General features: G+C 40.0%; 3 protein-coding genes across 5 annotated transcripts in view; all 3 read left to right on the top strand.

Moving 5' to 3' along the window:
* Window positions 1-29: 29 nt before the first annotated feature.
* Window positions 30-1,011, top strand: LOC109512385 (histone H2B 1/2-like). The gene has a single exon (XM_019864103.1). The coding sequence runs from the start codon at window positions 489-491 to the stop codon at window positions 861-863; it is 375 nt and encodes a 124-aa protein (XP_019719662.1). The 5' UTR covers window positions 30-488; the 3' UTR covers window positions 864-1,011.
* Window positions 1,012-1,168: 157 nt separating this feature from the next.
* Window positions 1,169-16,108, top strand: part of LOC109511059 (gastrula zinc finger protein XlCGF57.1-like) — a 19,653-nt gene continuing 4,713 nt past the window's right edge. The window contains exons 1-3 of one of the 3 annotated variants that reach the window (XM_019862844.1): window positions 1,169-1,655; window positions 2,213-2,401; window positions 4,554-6,371. In XM_019862844.1, coding sequence (XP_019718403.1) covers window positions 1,544-1,655; window positions 2,213-2,401; window positions 4,554-6,085 — 1,833 coding nt within the window. In that variant the 5' untranslated portion in view covers window positions 1,169-1,543 and the 3' untranslated portion in view covers window positions 6,086-6,371. Of the gene's footprint in view, window positions 1,656-1,987; window positions 3,763-4,553; window positions 6,372-16,108 lie in introns of those variants that run through there. The other 2 variants (XM_019862223.1, XM_019862752.1) reach the window with 2 other exon arrangements.
* On the top strand, window positions 6,541-9,608 carry LOC109511878 (gastrula zinc finger protein XlCGF57.1-like). The gene is made up of 2 exons (XM_019863270.1): window positions 6,541-6,998; window positions 7,683-9,608. The coding sequence occupies exons 1-2, from the start codon at window positions 6,872-6,874 to the stop codon at window positions 9,152-9,154; spliced, it is 1,599 nt and encodes a 532-aa protein (XP_019718829.1). The 5' UTR covers window positions 6,541-6,871; the 3' UTR covers window positions 9,155-9,608.

Here is a 16,108-nt window from a genome sequence, read left to right as displayed (position 1 = left end):
GTTTATTCTCACAAGGGTCACGGGCTTTCACCCAGTTACAATTTAAGCAGTTGTTGAAACTTCCTATCCTCCCCACCTTACACGGACAACTGCTGCTTGGCAGTGCTCCACGCTTCTGTGGTTGAATAACGGAGAAGAAAGTGCACATATTCCACAGAACAAAAAGAAATACAGGTGCTTGCCAAATCCACCATGGGATAATATAGTTAAATAAGCTTACAATAAATACAACCGTGAGCACAATGGAGGCGGTGGCCATTGACGCTGCAAAACGAAGGGACAACCGCCAAATGACACCAACTGTCCTCTTTTAGGTCCTGCCGGGACCCCCAAGAGGGGGTCTTTGTATGCCCCACTAATTCGAGAAAAATTCAGCCAATCGGACCGCGGCGCTAGCACACCGTTCTTTGCAGAGGTTTTCTATAAGAGTACCAGCTTTGCCCTCAGTGCGTTATACTGTTTCTGTAGCTTGATTCAGATACATCAATATGCCTGAGCCAGCGAAGACCGCCCCCAAAAAGGGTTCCAAGAAAGCCGTCGCAAAGAGCGTCAGCAAATCCGGCAAGAAGAAGCGAAAGACGAGGAAGGAGAGCTACGCCATCTACGTGTACAAGGTGCTGAAGCAAGTTCACCCTGACACCGGCATCTCGTCCAAGGCTATGAGCATCATGAACTCCTTCGTCAACGACATTTTCGAGCGCATCGCCTCCGAGGCTTCGCGTCTGGCCCACTACAACAAGCGCTCCACCATCACTTCCAGAGAGATCCAGACCGCCGTTCGGCTCCTGCTGCCTGGTGAGCTGGCAAAGCACGCCGTGTCTGAGGGTACCAAAGCTGTCACCAAATACACCAGCTCCAAATAAGCTGGCACTCCTTCACCCCAACTAAACGGCTCTTTTAAGAGCCACCCACTCCTTCTGGAGAGGATTTTTTTCCAAACGTCGTAATTATGTTGTTGTCCTGTAATGATTGCTTGATTTGTTTAAAAAGCAGCTTATTTTTTTTTTATTAGTAGGGATTGGATTACTACTCAACAAAAATAATCTATTGCAATTACAGAACCATTTCTCTCCTGTGTGCGTTCTTGTGTGCATATTTTGGACCGCAACAAAGTACATACTGTATATTTGGTGCCTTATTTTGTCTTTGTGTTGTCCCGTAGTTTAGGATCAAATATGGCCGACTGGCTGCGCATGCGCGTCGTTAGTTAGCTGTAAAATTTCCACTTCAAAGCTACTTCCGCATACGTCTATGTCTCGTGCCACCCTCGCGGCCAAGCGCTTCTTTTAACCTTCATGAAATTGTTCCCGATGAGCTTCCCGAAGTCTCGACACAGTACGCCCGTCATTTTACTGGACGAAACCGTCGTTCTTTAAGTCATCCGCATTCAGATACACTCGTCTCGGTGCACGGTGAAGCTTTGTAGCCTGGCCTAGCCTGTGTTAGCTTAGGATAGCTCATCTTGCTACCCGCTAACAAAGAGACGCAGCTGAGAGCAACTAATCGCAAAGCAGAGATCAAATGCTGTGAATGTCGTGTGAAAATGTGTGCAAGAAGAACAGCGCAGTACGAGGAGGAACTTAATGGTACCAAAGAGAAGAACGAGCGCCTGGACGCTGTTGTCAAGAAGGCTCGAGTTGGCTTTCAAAGAGCAGGTTTGTTCACTTTTTGCACTCACAAACGAATTTTATTTGTAAACAACATTCTTGTGTTTGTACATTTACCCGGCTGCTCTATACATCACGTTTAATGTAACTTAAATATAACATTAGCATTCAAAAACAAAGTATGTGGGTGCATCTGATGCTATCATTCTCTCATTGTTTTCGAGGAGTAATTCTGAACGATAACGATAAAAAACAATAAACTAAATAAAAAATCGTGACATTTCTAATAATTACCTTAAATATGAACAATAATTCAAAATCACAACATCAGAACTGGCATTACTAAACCATGTTTTTTATTCTATTCTCCTATCTTGCAGATGTCAATGTCGATCTTCATCAAAAGCCCCTCCGCATTAAGAAACTAGCGGAGAACAAAGTTTCCCCCCACATTAAAGAAGAGGAATGGGAACAGCCATTCATTAAAACGGACACAGAGCACCCCCATGTTAAAGGGGAAAGGCAAAAGCTTCCAAATATTCAAGAGGCACCAACACATTCTCACGACATAGAGGAAGAGCAACCAGTGTCTCCCTTCATTAAAGAGCAAGAGGAGGAGGAGGCTCCCCACATCATCGAAGCGGAGGAAGTGCCTCACCACATTAAAGAGGAAGAGGAGGGCGAGGACGTCGCATCGATGAGTGTTCCTGTAAAGAGTGAAGATGAAGGTCAAACTGCGGACAACAGTGAGTCGGAGTCTCCAAGCAGCACTTCAAGCCGACACATAACAGAAGGTGATGGAAACTACTGTACAGGATCACAAGCAGACAGCCTCTTTGCTCCACTATCAGATAGTGAAGACGCGAGGTCGCACGCTTCTCACACTGACGATGAGGAACAGTCTGAATGTGATAAGACAGCTCATATTGACAACAAACATTGGAAATGTTCTCAATGTGGGAAAATGTTTGCTTATAAGTGGGATTTGAAACGACACCAGCGAACACACACTGGGGAGAAACCTTTTGCCTGCTCAGTTTGTGGTAAAAGATTCTCTCAAACAACCCATTTGGCAACACATACGAGAACCCACACCGGAGAAAAGCCTTTCGCATGTGTGGTTTGTGGGAAATCATTCTCTCAAACAACCCATTTGACAACGCATATAAAAACGCACAGTGGCGAAAAAGATTTTTCCTGCTCAGTTTGTGGTCAAAGATTTACCCGAAGAGCCAATTTGACAGCACACATAAGAACACATAATCTCTTAGGTCCGGTATCGGATATTCATGACAGAACATCACAGTCCCATATCACTGACGATGATGATGATGAACAGACTGAAAGCAATAAGGCGTCCTACAGTGACAACAAACCGTGGGAATGTTTTCAGTGTGGAAAAACGTTTTCCTCTAAAAGCAGCTTGACCAAACACACAAGGACACACACCGGGGAGAAGCCTTTTGTCTGCCCAGTTTGTGGTAAAAGATTCTCTCAAACAACCCACCTGGCAACACACAGTCGAACACACACTGGTGAGAAACCTTTCGCTTGCTCAATTTGTGGTAAAAGATACTTTCAAGGAAGTCATTTGACAACACACACAAGAACTCACACTGGAGAGAAGCCTTTTGTTTGCTCGGTGTGCGGCCTAAGATTCTCTGAAAAGGGAAACCTAAAATTACACGCCATAACACACTCCGGTGAAAAATCTTTTGCCTGCTCCGTTTGTGGTCAAACGTTCTCAAGAAAAGAGAGCTTAAAAACGCATACAAGAACCCACACTGGTGAGAAACCATTCGCCTGCTCGGATTGCGGAAAGACGTTCTCTCGAAAAGGAATTTTAAGAATGCACATGAGAACCCACACTGGTGAGAAACCTTTTCCCTGCTCAGTTTGTGGCCAAAGATTTACTCAGAAGGGTTATTTAAAAATACACACAAGAATCCACACTGGTGAGAAACCTTTTCCCTGCTCAGTTTGTGGCCAAAGATTTACTCAGAAGGGTTATTTAAAAATACACAAAAGAATACACACGGGTGAGAGACCTTTTGACTGCAGGGTTTGTGGTCAAAGGTTCTCTCAGAAGGGTCAAGTTAAGAGACACAAGTGTGCTGGTGAGAATAGCACTCATCAATGAAGCGTTGAATGAAATGTGGAGTAGTGAATGTCCTTAGATGACACCGATTTTGAACGGCCCCGTCTCTTGTATTTTGTGTGCCTTCTTGAAGGGGAACTGAAGTCCAAGATGTCAAAACTTTGTTTTATTATAAATGTAGGAGTAGACAGAGTTGCGCCGGCAATATTCAGCATTTTGGGTCATCTGCCTCAGCCTGATGCCATATCAGACAATCGTGTGGAAATGTATGTTCATGAGGTTTTCAAAAATAAAGCTCTATTGTGAACAATTCAAGTTTATATGTGTGATATGAATGTGCAAGTTTAAAAAGTGCTGAGACATATCTTGCTAAATTCATAGCTTTTGCTTTGGGGGATGGGGGGGAAAGATAATTTTGGCATATTTTCTGACTTGTAGACCAAATCAGTAATTGATCATGTTTGCATTTTCTGCTCTGTCAGTTTGAAATAATGTCCTGTTTTTAATAAAGTAATGCACATTTAAACATTTTTAAAGATATTTTTCCATTTCAGTCATTAATTAAAACATTTTCAACAATTGACAGAGCAATGGATTATTCAAATAATCATTAGATGGCAGCCCTAAACTCCTCTGTCACACACACCGTACATTTCACCACTGTTCTGCTGCACTCAAACCTACAGTTTGGACTGGCTTCTGGCTCCAATGGAGGTGCATTCTAGGGTCACCTTGTACTATGCATACAACGAATATCCTTCAATATAAACGGTACTACAGAACATGCAAGTCACAGCGAAAATTTACAAGACCAAGCCTTGCTTATTTTCTATTTTTGTGTTTTGCAGAAATCAGTGAAACTCTTCATCCTGGCCAGAATGAGTCAAGTTCCCCTCACATCAAGGAGCAAATAGAGGACAAAGAGCACCCAGTCATTAAGGAAGGTGATGAACCAGAGCCACTTCACATGAAAGAGGAATTACAGCCAGAGCCCCTCTACGATAAAGACAAAGAGGAGACAGAGCACCACCGCATTGAGGAAGCGGGAAAGCCCGTGCACATAAAAGAAGAGGAGCACCCGGCACCCCTTCATAATATGGAGGAAGGGACACCAGGGCCCCTATACATAAAAGAGGAGGAGGAGGAGGAAGAGCCTCCGCACATTAAAGAGGAAAAGGCAGAAGAGGATATGACCAAGATGCCACTGACTGGTGGCCCTTTGAAGAGTGAAACTGAAGGTCAATGTGAAGAGAACAGAAGGGCGGAGCCTCCAAACAGCAGCTCAAGTCAATACATGAATACGGAAGGTGATGGAGACCACCGTGGAGGACCACAAGAACACAGCCTCTTGGCACCACTATCAGATACTGATGACGCATTGTTACACTCCCCTCACACTGATGACGAACGGGCTGAAGGTGATAAGACCTCTCACGCTGACAGCAAACGCTGGAAATGTTCACAGTGCGGGAAAACTTTAGCTTATAAATCGGATTTGAAACGACACATGAGAATACATACCGGAGCGAAACCATATGCATGCTCAGTTTGTGGTAAAAGATTCACTCAAACGCAGAATTTAGCCGCACACACAAGAACACACACTGGAGAGAAACCTTTTGCCTGCTCAGTTTGCGGTAAAGGCTTCACTCAAACACAGCATTTGGCAGCACACACAAGAACGCACACTGGAGAGAAACCTTTTGTTTGCTCGGTGTGTGGTAAAAGATTCTCAGAAAAGGGAAACCTAAGAATGCATGCAAGAAGACACACGAATCAGAAAACTTTTGCCTGCTCATTTTGTGGTGATATATTCTCTGAAAAGCAAAATTTAAGAATACACATAAAAACACACACTGGAGAGAAACCTTTTTCTTGCAAAGATTGTAGTAAAAGATTTGCAGAGAAGCATAATTTGAGAATACACATGAGAATACACACGGGTGAAAAACCTTTTACCTGTCCAGTTTGTTGTGAAAGATTCACTTACAAGGTAACCTTAACACGTCATGTAACAACACACACTGCAGCTAAGCAGTTTTCATGCTTAGTTTGTGGTGAACGATTCACTCGAGAGAGACTTTTAAGAATCCACACGAGAAGCCACCCCGGTGAAATAATTTTTGTCTGTTCAGTTTGTGGTCAAAGATTCTCTTGTAAGGAAAGCTTAATACATCATACAAAAACACACACTGTTGAAAAACCTTGTGAGTGCACAGTTTGTGATCAACAATTCTCTGATAAATTAAGCTTAAGAAAACATACAAGAACACACACTGGTGAGAAACCCTTTGCCTGCTCAGTTTGTGATCAACGGTTTACATTTAAGGGGAGCTTAAAAACACATCTAAAAACGCACTGTGGTGTAACTTTGTTGTGAAAGGTTCACTGGTCTATAAATTCCTTGTCACATTTATTTACAGTGTACTGAATTTGATAGAGCGGCGTGACGTTTGTAATAATTACAAGTGAAGCAAAATGCCATGAAAAGAACAAACCTATTTTGCAAGAAATCAAATGGATGTATTTTAATGACTTTAGTGGGCCACATAAACTGGTGCAGTGAGCCAGATCTGGTTCCCGGGCCTAGAGTGTGACATTAATGCTCGAGCAGTATGTGAAAGAATCACAAAATGAATTAAATGTTCCAACGGTGCCTAAACTTGCAGCGGCTTCTTCCTATGTTATTTATTTAATTTCAATCCAGTGTAATGACTATCCCGCAAATGGACACTGTATCCTCAATCCCAAGGCTCCTATAAAGATTCAAGTGTGATTTCATTCCTTAAACCTTTTGACATAGTGTGGTTGCCGTAGTCTGCTAAAATGGCCGACTTGTTGCGCATGCGTAGAAAAGATTGTGCTTTGACACGCCGAACATGTTAATTTTACGTATCAGATACTTTTCCTGCACACGCTTCACAAATGCTTATTATTATACTACGAACAGAATTCTCCACATAGTCCGCCCGCCACTACTTCACTGGACTAATATAACATTCTATAAATCCTCGTTTTTGGTCAAATTCGTCTCTGTGCACTTCCAAGCATATCGGCCTCGTTTAGCTTAGCCTAGAGTGCTAGCCGATACGAACGACTCGTTTGTGAGCCACACGTCGCTAAACGAAGATCAAGTGTGAGCGTAAGGTGTTGTGATCTTGTGAAAATGTGTGCAAGAAGGACAGCAGAGTACGAGGAGGAACTTTGTGCATCCAAAAAGGACAACGATCGACTATGTCATCAACAACTGGATGGTGTTTTCAAGAAGCCTCAAGTCGGGTCACACACGGCAGGTTTGTTCACTTCTCACTCTTACTTAAATATTAAAACCTGAACTATAATCCCTAGTTTATTTACGGGCACTGTTTGACGTTATGAGTAACACATTGAAAAAAAAGGCGTCTAAAAGGTTGATACACTAGTAGCTCATTCATGATAGTTTGTGTCCCAAATATAAACAACACAAAGCATCGATTCTCTTTACATATGTTCATATAAATTTATGTTTGAGCGTAACTTATAGACATCATATCCTATATACACACTATTAAAAACAAAGAACAGTGGCAATGCATTATTAGCATTGTTTTGGTCGTTTTTTAGTTTAACGTGACCTCAAACCTTAGGCATCTTCCAAGGAAGTCCCCCCTGACTGAATCCGTTTGCTGCAACAAATGTTTGTGTGTTAAACACTGCAGTGGACAAATATTGTTCCGGGCTGTGATAATAATTCGGAACCTGAGTTAATTGAGACGTATCAATGATGTGACATCTATAACTCCATGGAATGGTGGCATTGAGTTTTAACATCTACAATTTTTCACTCTTTGCTCCAAGCTTCTCTGTTGTTCTCGTCTCCTCAATTGGATCTGAGGATGGAGTCACTAACATGTAAACACAGAGGACCAAGAATAGAGGAGGTTACAAATCAAGAAATGAGATTTTCACTTAGCGTGTTTGTTTTTTGTGTTTTGCAGATGTCAATGAAGATATCTATCCGTCTTCGTCAGACCTGCGATCCGAGTTCCCACAGATTAAAGAGGAAGTGAAGGATAAAGAGCCCTCCCAAATCAAAGAGGAGGGGGAAGAGTTCCTTTACATTAAAGAGGAAGAGCAAGAGAACATCATCAAGGTTCTATTGACTGATGTCCCTTTGATGGGTGAAGATGACGATGAAAGTCAAAGCGAGGAGAGCAGAGGCTCGGAGCCTTCAAGCAGCAGCAGCACCTTGAGTCAACACATGACAACAGAAACTGATGGAGACCACTGTGGACGATCACAAGCAGGTGGACTCATAGCGCCACTATCAGATAGCGATGATGCAACACCACACTCTCATGATGAGGAGGAGGAAGATGGTGATGACAATACTAATGATTATGATGATGAAGAAGAGTCTGAAGATGATACAAAATGGCACAGTGCCAAGAAACGCTGGAAGTGTTCTCAGTGTGGGAAAACATTTGGTTTTAAGAGCCGTTTAAAAAGTCATATGATTAGCCACACTGGCGTGAAACCTTTTCCCTGCTCAGTTTGTGGTCAGAGATTCTCTGAAAAAGGAAACCTAAGGAGGCACACGAGAACACACACTGGGGAAAAGCCTTTTGCCTGCTCAGTTTGTGGTCAAAGATTCACTCAGAAGGGACCCTTAGTATATCACACAAGAACTCACACTGGGGAGAAACCTTTTTCATGCTCATTATGTGGCCAAAGATTCTCACATAAGGGATACTTAAAAAGTCACTTGAGAACCCACACCGGAGAGAAACCTTTTGTCTGCTCAATATGTGGTCTAAGTTTCTCTGAAAATGGTACTTTGACAAAACACACAAAAACACATACTGGAGAAAAACCATTTGCATGCTCAGTTTGCGGTCAAAGATTCTCTCATAAGGGAAACCTAATAAGTCACACCGCAACCCACACTGGAGAGAAACCTTTTGTCTGCTCAATATGTGGTCAAAGATTCTCTCGTCGACATGCGTTGACAACACACACAAGAACACACACCGGAGAGAAACCTTTTGCCTGTTCAGTTTGTGGTCAGAGATTTTCTCGTAGACACGTTTTGACATCACATGTAAGAACACACACTGGGGAGAAACCTTTTGATTGCTCAGTGTGTGGTCAGAAATTCTCTAAAAAGGCATCCTTAAGAAGTCATTCAAGAACACACACCGGTGAGAAGCCATTTGCTTGCTCAGTTTGTGGCCTGCGATTCTCTCAGAAGGGAACCTTAACAAGTCACACAAGGACGCACACTGGTGAAAAACCTTTTCCCTGCTCAGTTTGTGGGCAAAGGTTCTCTCAGAAGGGAACCTTAACAAGTCACACACGAATCCACACGGGTGAGAAACCTTTTGCCTGCTTAGATTGTGGTGAAAGATTCTATCAAAAGGGCAAAATTAAGAGACACAAATGTGTTGGTAACTGTAGAAGTGATCAGTGAAAGTAGTACATCCCGACAGTATATCTTAGGTCTTTGAATTGTTTGCCATGAAATTGTTCTGGTTGTCCTGCAAGACGCTTCACATTTGTAAATTCCATCTCCCTTCTTGCGTTTTGTATATCTTCTTGCATTTTACATACCTTCTCAAAAGTCTTCTGTGGACAAATGTTTAGATTTACGACTCATGACAAAACCCTTAGTATTGCATCTTTGTCCAGTGATTTTGTGCTAAGCATATCAAATAAGGAAATGAGTGATAGAAATAGACTCAGAATAAACTTTGACTTCTGATTTTGAGATGGAAAAGTGTAAATATGATCCTGAATAAAATACAACTCTTCAAAAAAATGAGCTACTCAGTTTTTCAGGTTGGATTCATGAATTATGCTTCAATCGATTCCACACTGTTCAACAATGTGATAGTAAGAAAAAAAACTTAATTCAAGGTCAAGTTCATTGTTGTTGCTGTTTATTTTATTTTGTTTTTTTTTGCTTCTAAAGTCCTTTTTTTAAATTAAAAAGCATTTGGTCTTACCTTTACATTTAATTTAAAAGTCCCTATTATAAAATTACCCATGTGTATGGTATCCTACCTGTATGTCAGATGTTTCCAACAAACCAATGTGAAAAACTGCGTCAAGAATTTGAAGTTATGTAATTTCACTTGCGGCCACAGGGTGGAAGCAGAGTATCACGTAAAACACTAAATTTGAAACCTGAATTCGAGAAAGAAATGTCAGCCTCATTTTTGTTGAGATTATAAATTATTATATTAAATCGTTATTGAATTTCTCAAGCAATCACTGCCATTTTTATGTATGCAGAAAGCAACTGCTGTATGTTTATTTTAATAACATTCCTGCGTGTATGCCAGCCTGCCCAAAGTTTGCCATTTCAAAATAACTGCATTTCCGAAACAAGTGAGTGTGAACAAACCGGCGAGGTACAATGCAGTTCGGGGGTCTTGAAAAAAGCGTCCAGTCGTTGACATTGTCGTTCATGGTCCTCTTTTGCTCCACAAAGTTCATCCTCGTTTTCTGCTATTCTCCTTGCACACATGTTGACACACTTAAATAAACATGGTCAATTTTTTTCGGCTCAAAACTTCTTACTATACATGTGTAACGGAGTGATATGTTAAGCTTGTTAAATAATGACGGAAGTGACGCAACAGCGCACGGCGTGACACCAGCTTCCCGCCGGAGCTCAGTCAGAGCGAAGGGCGTGTCGAAGGGTAAGTCCCATGTCGTTGACGGTCCGGACTCATTTATAATTTATGACAATATCTCACTTTGTTTTTCTTTTTCTACGGTGCGATGTGTTTAATTAGTTCTCTGATTTGTTCTGAGTCCACATTGCTTTTTGTATTGTTATTTAATTTTCGTTTTGCTGAGTGAAAGTTTTTACTGTTTCAGTTGATTTGAAATTGTTTTTCTGTTGCGCAGTCATACCAACGACCGAATGCGACTTGACCATAACTTCAGCCACACTGTGTTGCAGGTGATATTTGTTTCTTTTCAGTTTTACTGTATATAGTTGTTCGTGTCGTTTTTCATTTGGCTGTTTGCGTTACTGGCGTGTGTCTGAAGTTCGTCGCGGCCGCCATTATTGTTCATTGCGCAGCCGTTTCTGCTGCGTGTGGTGCGTTTAGTGACAACCTGTAAATAATTAAGTAATTAGTGAATCTGAATTTTTTCCCCTTTTCTGTAAATAGTAAATATACGATCACCCATGTTGTGTATTTTGATTTGTTGTGCATTTTGTTTTGTAATGGATGATGTTTTGTTAAGTCAGAGCTACAGGGAAGTCGCGGGTCATACCAACGGCCGAATGCGAATTGACCATAACTTCAGCCACACTGTGTTGCAGATAAATAAAATAGAGAAAAATCCACAATCTACGCATCTGGTGTTATTGAGGCGGAAGCAACGTGGAGCTCAAGACAGTGACAGTTGTGAGCCCCACCACACATGGTCGGGTTTTTTTAGTTAAAAACGCCTGACTATACGTGGTCGTTTTTTTCGGCTCAAAACGCCTTACGATACATGGTCAGGTTTTTTTCAGTGAAAAAACGCCTTAGTATACAGGCATTTTTAGCTGAAAAAACGACCATGTATAGTAAGGCGTTTTTAGCCGAAAAAAAACGACCATGTATAGTAAGGTGTTTTTAGATGAAAAAAACGACCATGTATAGAAAGGCGTTTTTAGCCGAAAAAAATGACCATGTAGAGTAAGGCGTTTTTGGACGAAATTTTTAGCCGAAAAAAACGACCATGTATAGTTCGGCATTTTTCACCGAAAAAAACAACCATGTATAGTAAGGCGTTTTTGGACGAAATTTTTAGCCGGAAAAAAACAACCACGTATAGTAAGGCATTTTTAACACGAAAAAAACGACAGAGTATAGTAAGGCATTTTGAGCCGAAAAAAACGACATCGTATAGTAAGGCGTTTTTAACACGAAAAAAACGACAGAGTATAGTAAGGCATTTTGAGCCGAAAAAAACGACATCGTATAGTAAGGCGTTTTTAACACGAAAAAAACGACAGAGTATAGTAAGGCATTTTGAGCCGAAAAAAACGACATCGTATAGTAAGGCGTTTTTAACACGAAAAAAACGACAGAGTATAGTAAGGCATTTTGAGCCGAAAAAAACGACATCGTATAGTAAGGCGTTTTTAACACGAAAAAAACGACAGAGTATAGTAAGGCATTTTGAGCCGAAAAAAACGACATCGTATAGTAAGGCGTTTTTAACACGAAAAAAACGACAGAGTATAGTAAGGCATTTTGAGCCGAAAAAAACGACATCGTATAGTAAGGCGTTTTTAACACGAAAAAAACGACAGAGTATAGTAAGGCATTTTGAGCCGAAAAAAACGACATCGTATAGTAAGGCGTTTTTAACACGAAAAAAACGACAGAGTATAGTAAGGCATTTTGAGCCGAAAAAAACGACATCGTATAGTAAGGCGTTTTTAACACGAAAAAAACGACAGAGTATAGTAAGGCATTTTGAGCCGAAAAAAACGACATCGTATAGTAAGGCGTTTTTAACACGAAAAAAACGACAGAGTATAGTAAGGCATTTTGAGCCGAAAAAAACGACATCGTATAGTAAGGCGTTTTTAACACGAAAAAAACGACAGAGTATAGTAAGGCATTTTGAGCCGAAAAAAACGACATCGTATAGTAAGGCGTTTTTAACACGAAAAAAACGACAGAGTATAGTAAGGCATTTTGAGCCGAAAAAAACGACATCGTATAGTAAGGCGTTTTTAACACGAAAAAAACGACAGAGTATAGTAAGGCATTTTGAGCCGAAAAAAACGACATCGTATAGTAAGGCGTTTTTAACACGAAAAAAACGACAGAGTATAGTAAGGCATTTTGAGCCGAAAAAAACGACATCGTATAGTAAGGCGTTTTTAACACGAAAAAAACGACAGAGTATAGTAAGGCATTTTGAGCCGAAAAAAACGACATCGTATAGTAAGGCGTTTTTAACACGAAAAAAACGACAGAGTATAGTAAGGCATTTTGAGCCGAAAAAAACGACATCGTATAGTAAGGCGTTTTTAACACGAAAAAAACGACAGAGTATAGTAAGGCATTTTGAGCCGAAAAAAACGACATCGTATAGTAAGGCGTTTTTAACACGAAAAAAACGACAGAGTATAGTAAGGCATTTTGAGCCGAAAAAAACGACATCGTATAGTAAGGCGTTTTTAACACGAAAAAAACGACAGAGTATAGTAAGGCATTTTGAGCCGAAAAAAACGACATCGTATAGTAAGGCGTTTTTAACACGAAAAAAACGACAGAGTATAGTAAGGCATTTTGAGCCGAAAAAAACGACATCGTATAGTAAGGCGTTTTTAACACGAAAAAAACGACAGAGTATAGTAAGGCATTTTGAGCCGAAAAAAACGACATCGTATAGTAAGGCGTTTTTAACACGAAAAAAACGACAGAGTATAGTAAGGCATTTTGAGCCGAAAAAAACGACATCGTATAGTAAGGCGTTTTTAACACGAAAAAAACGACAGAGTATAGTAAGGCATTTTGAGCCGAAAAAAACGACATCGTATAGTAAGGCGTTTTTAACACGAAAAAAACGACAGAGTATAGTAAGGCATTTTGAGCCGAAAAAAACGACATCGTATAGTAAGGCGTTTTTAACACGAAAAAAACGACAGAGTATAGTAAGGCATTTTGAGCCGAAAAAAACGACATCGTATAGTAAGGCGTTTTTAACACGAAAAAAACGACAGAGTATAGTAAGGCATTTTGAGCCGAAAAAAACGACATCGTATAGTAAGGCGTTTTTAACACGAAAAAAACGACAGAGTATAGTAAGGCATTTTGAGCCGAAAAAAACGACATCGTATAGTAAGGCGTTTTTAACACGAAAAAAACGACAGAGTATAGTAAGGCATTTTGAGCCGAAAAAAACGACATCGTATAGTAAGGCGTTTTTAACACGAAAAAAACGACAGAGTATAGTAAGGCATTTTGAGCCGAAAAAAACGACATCGTATAGTAAGGCGTTTTTAACACGAAAAAAACGACAGAGTATAGTAAGGCATTTTGAGCCGAAAAAAACGACATCGTATAGTAAGGCGTTTTTAACACGAAAAAAACGACAGAGTATAGTAAGGCATTTTGAGCCGAAAAAAACGACATCGTATAGTAAGGCGTTTTTAACACGAAAAAAACGACAGAGTATAGTAAGGCATTTTGAGCCGAAAAAAACGACATCGTATAGTAAGGCGTTTTTAACACGAAAAAAACGACAGAGTATAGTAAGGCATTTTGAGCCGAAAAAAACGACATCGTATAGTAAGGCGTTTTTAACACGAAAAAAACGACAGAGTATAGTAAGGCATTTTGAGCCGAAAAAAACGACATCGTATAGTAAGGCGTTTTTAACACGAAAAAAACGACAGAGTATAGTAAGGCATTTTGAGCCGAAAAAAACGACATCGTATAGTAAGGCGTTTTTAACACGAAAAAAACGACAGAGTATAGTAAGGCATTTTGAGCCGAAAAAAACGACATCGTATAGTAAGGCGTTTTTAACACGAAAAAAACGACAGAGTATAGTAAGGCATTTTGAGCCGAAAAAAACGACATCGTATAGTAAGGCGTTTTTAACACGAAAAAAACGACAGAGTATAGTAAGGCATTTTGAGCCGAAAAAAACGACATCGTATAGTAAGGCGTTTTTAACACGAAAAAAACGACAGAGTATAGTAAGGCATTTTGAGCCGAAAAAAACGACATCGTATAGTAAGGCGTTTTTAACACGAAAAAAACGACAGAGTATAGTAAGGCATTTTGAGCCGAAAAAAACGACATCGTATAGTAAGGCGTTTTTAACACGAAAAAAACGACAGAGTATAGTAAGGCATTTTGAGCCGAAAAAAACGACATCGTATAGTAAGGCGTTTTTAACACGAAAAAAACGACAGAGTATAGTAAGGCATTTTGAGCCGAAAAAAACGACATCGTATAGTAAGGCGTTTTTAACACGAAAAAAACGACAGAGTATAGTAAGGCATTTTGAGCCGAAAAAAACGACATCGTATAGTAAGGCGTTTTTAACACGAAAAAAACGACAGAGTATAGTAAGGCATTTTGAGCCGAAAAAAACGACATCGTATAGTAAGGCGTTTTTAACACGAAAAAAACGACAGAGTATAGTAAGGCATTTTGAGCCGAAAAAAACGACATCGTATAGTAAGGCGTTTTTAACACGAAAAAAACGACAGAGTATAGTAAGGCATTTTGAGCCGAAAAAAACGACATCGTATAGTAAGGCGTTTTTAACACGAAAAAAACGACAGAGTATAGTAAGGCATTTTGAGCCGAAAAAAACGACATCGTATAGTAAGGCGTTTTTAACACGAAAAAAACGACAGAGTATAGTAAGGCATTTTGAGCCGAAAAAAACGACATCGTATAGTAAGGCGTTTTTAACACGAAAAAAACGACAGAGTATAGTAAGGCATTTTGAGCCGAAAAAAACGACATCGTATAGTAAGGCGTTTTTAACACGAAAAAAACGACAGAGTATAGTAAGGCATTTTGAGCCGAAAAAAACGACATCGTATAGTAAGGCGTTTTTAACACGAAAAAAACGACAGAGTATAGTAAGGCATTTTGAGCCGAAAAAAACGACATCGTATAGTAAGGCGTTTTTAACACGAAAAAAACGACAGAGTATAGTAAGGCATTTTGAGCCGAAAAAAACGACATCGTATAGTAAGGCGTTTTTAACACGAAAAAAACGACAGAGTATAGTAAGGCATTTTGAGCCGAAAAAAACGACATCGTATAGTAAGGCGTTTTTAACACGAAAAAAACGACAGAGTATAGTAAGGCATTTTGAGCCGAAAAAAACGACATCGTATAGTAAGGCGTTTTTAACACGAAAAAAACGACAGAGTATAGTAAGGCATTTTGAGCCGAAAAAAACGACATCGTATAGTAAGGCGTTTTTAACACGAAAAAAACGACAGAGTATAGTAAGGCATTTTGAGCCGAAAAAAACGACATCGTATAGTAAGGCGTTTTTAACACGAAAAAAACGACAGAGTATAGTAAGGCATTTTGAGCCGAAAAAAACGACATCGGATAGTAAGGCGATTTTAGCACGAAAAAAAATGACATAGTATAGTCAGGCATTTTTAGCCGAAATAAACGCCCATGTATAGTAAATCATTTTTAGCCGAAAAACACGACATAGTATAGGAAGCTGTTTTTAGCCGAAAATAACGACATAGGATAGTAAGGCGATTTTAGCACGAAAAAAACGACATAGTATAGTAAGGCGTTTTTAGCCGAAAAAAAAAAAAAACGACATAGTATAGTAAGCCGTTTTTAGCCGAAAAAAACGACATAGTATAGTAAGGCGATTTTAGCACGAAAAAAACGACATAGTATAGTAA

Source organism: Hippocampus comes, unplaced genomic scaffold (assembly GCF_001891065.2).
Source record: "Hippocampus comes isolate QL1 unplaced genomic scaffold, H_comes_QL1_v1.1 scaffold65, whole genome shotgun sequence".
Taxonomy (NCBI): Eukaryota; Metazoa; Chordata; class Actinopteri; order Syngnathiformes; family Syngnathidae; genus Hippocampus; species Hippocampus comes.
The sequence above is the reverse complement of the archived record's forward strand: the minus strand, read 5'-3'. Positions and strand labels throughout refer to the sequence as shown.

What these genes read in the sequence shown, in the direction of transcription:
- LOC109512385 (XM_019864103.1), top strand. Translation starts at nt 489, where the DNA reads ATGCCTGAGCCAGCGAAGACCGCCCCCAAAAAGGGTTCCAAGAAAGCC.
- LOC109511878 (XM_019863270.1), top strand. Translation starts at nt 6,872, where the DNA reads ATGTGTGCAAGAAGGACAGCAGAGTACGAGGAGGAACTTTGTGCATCC. An exon ending in AGTCGGGTCACACACGGCAG is followed by an intron (nt 6,999 to 7,682) that starts GTTTGTTCACTT and finishes TGTGTTTTGCAG; the next exon opens with ATGTCAATGAAGATATCTAT.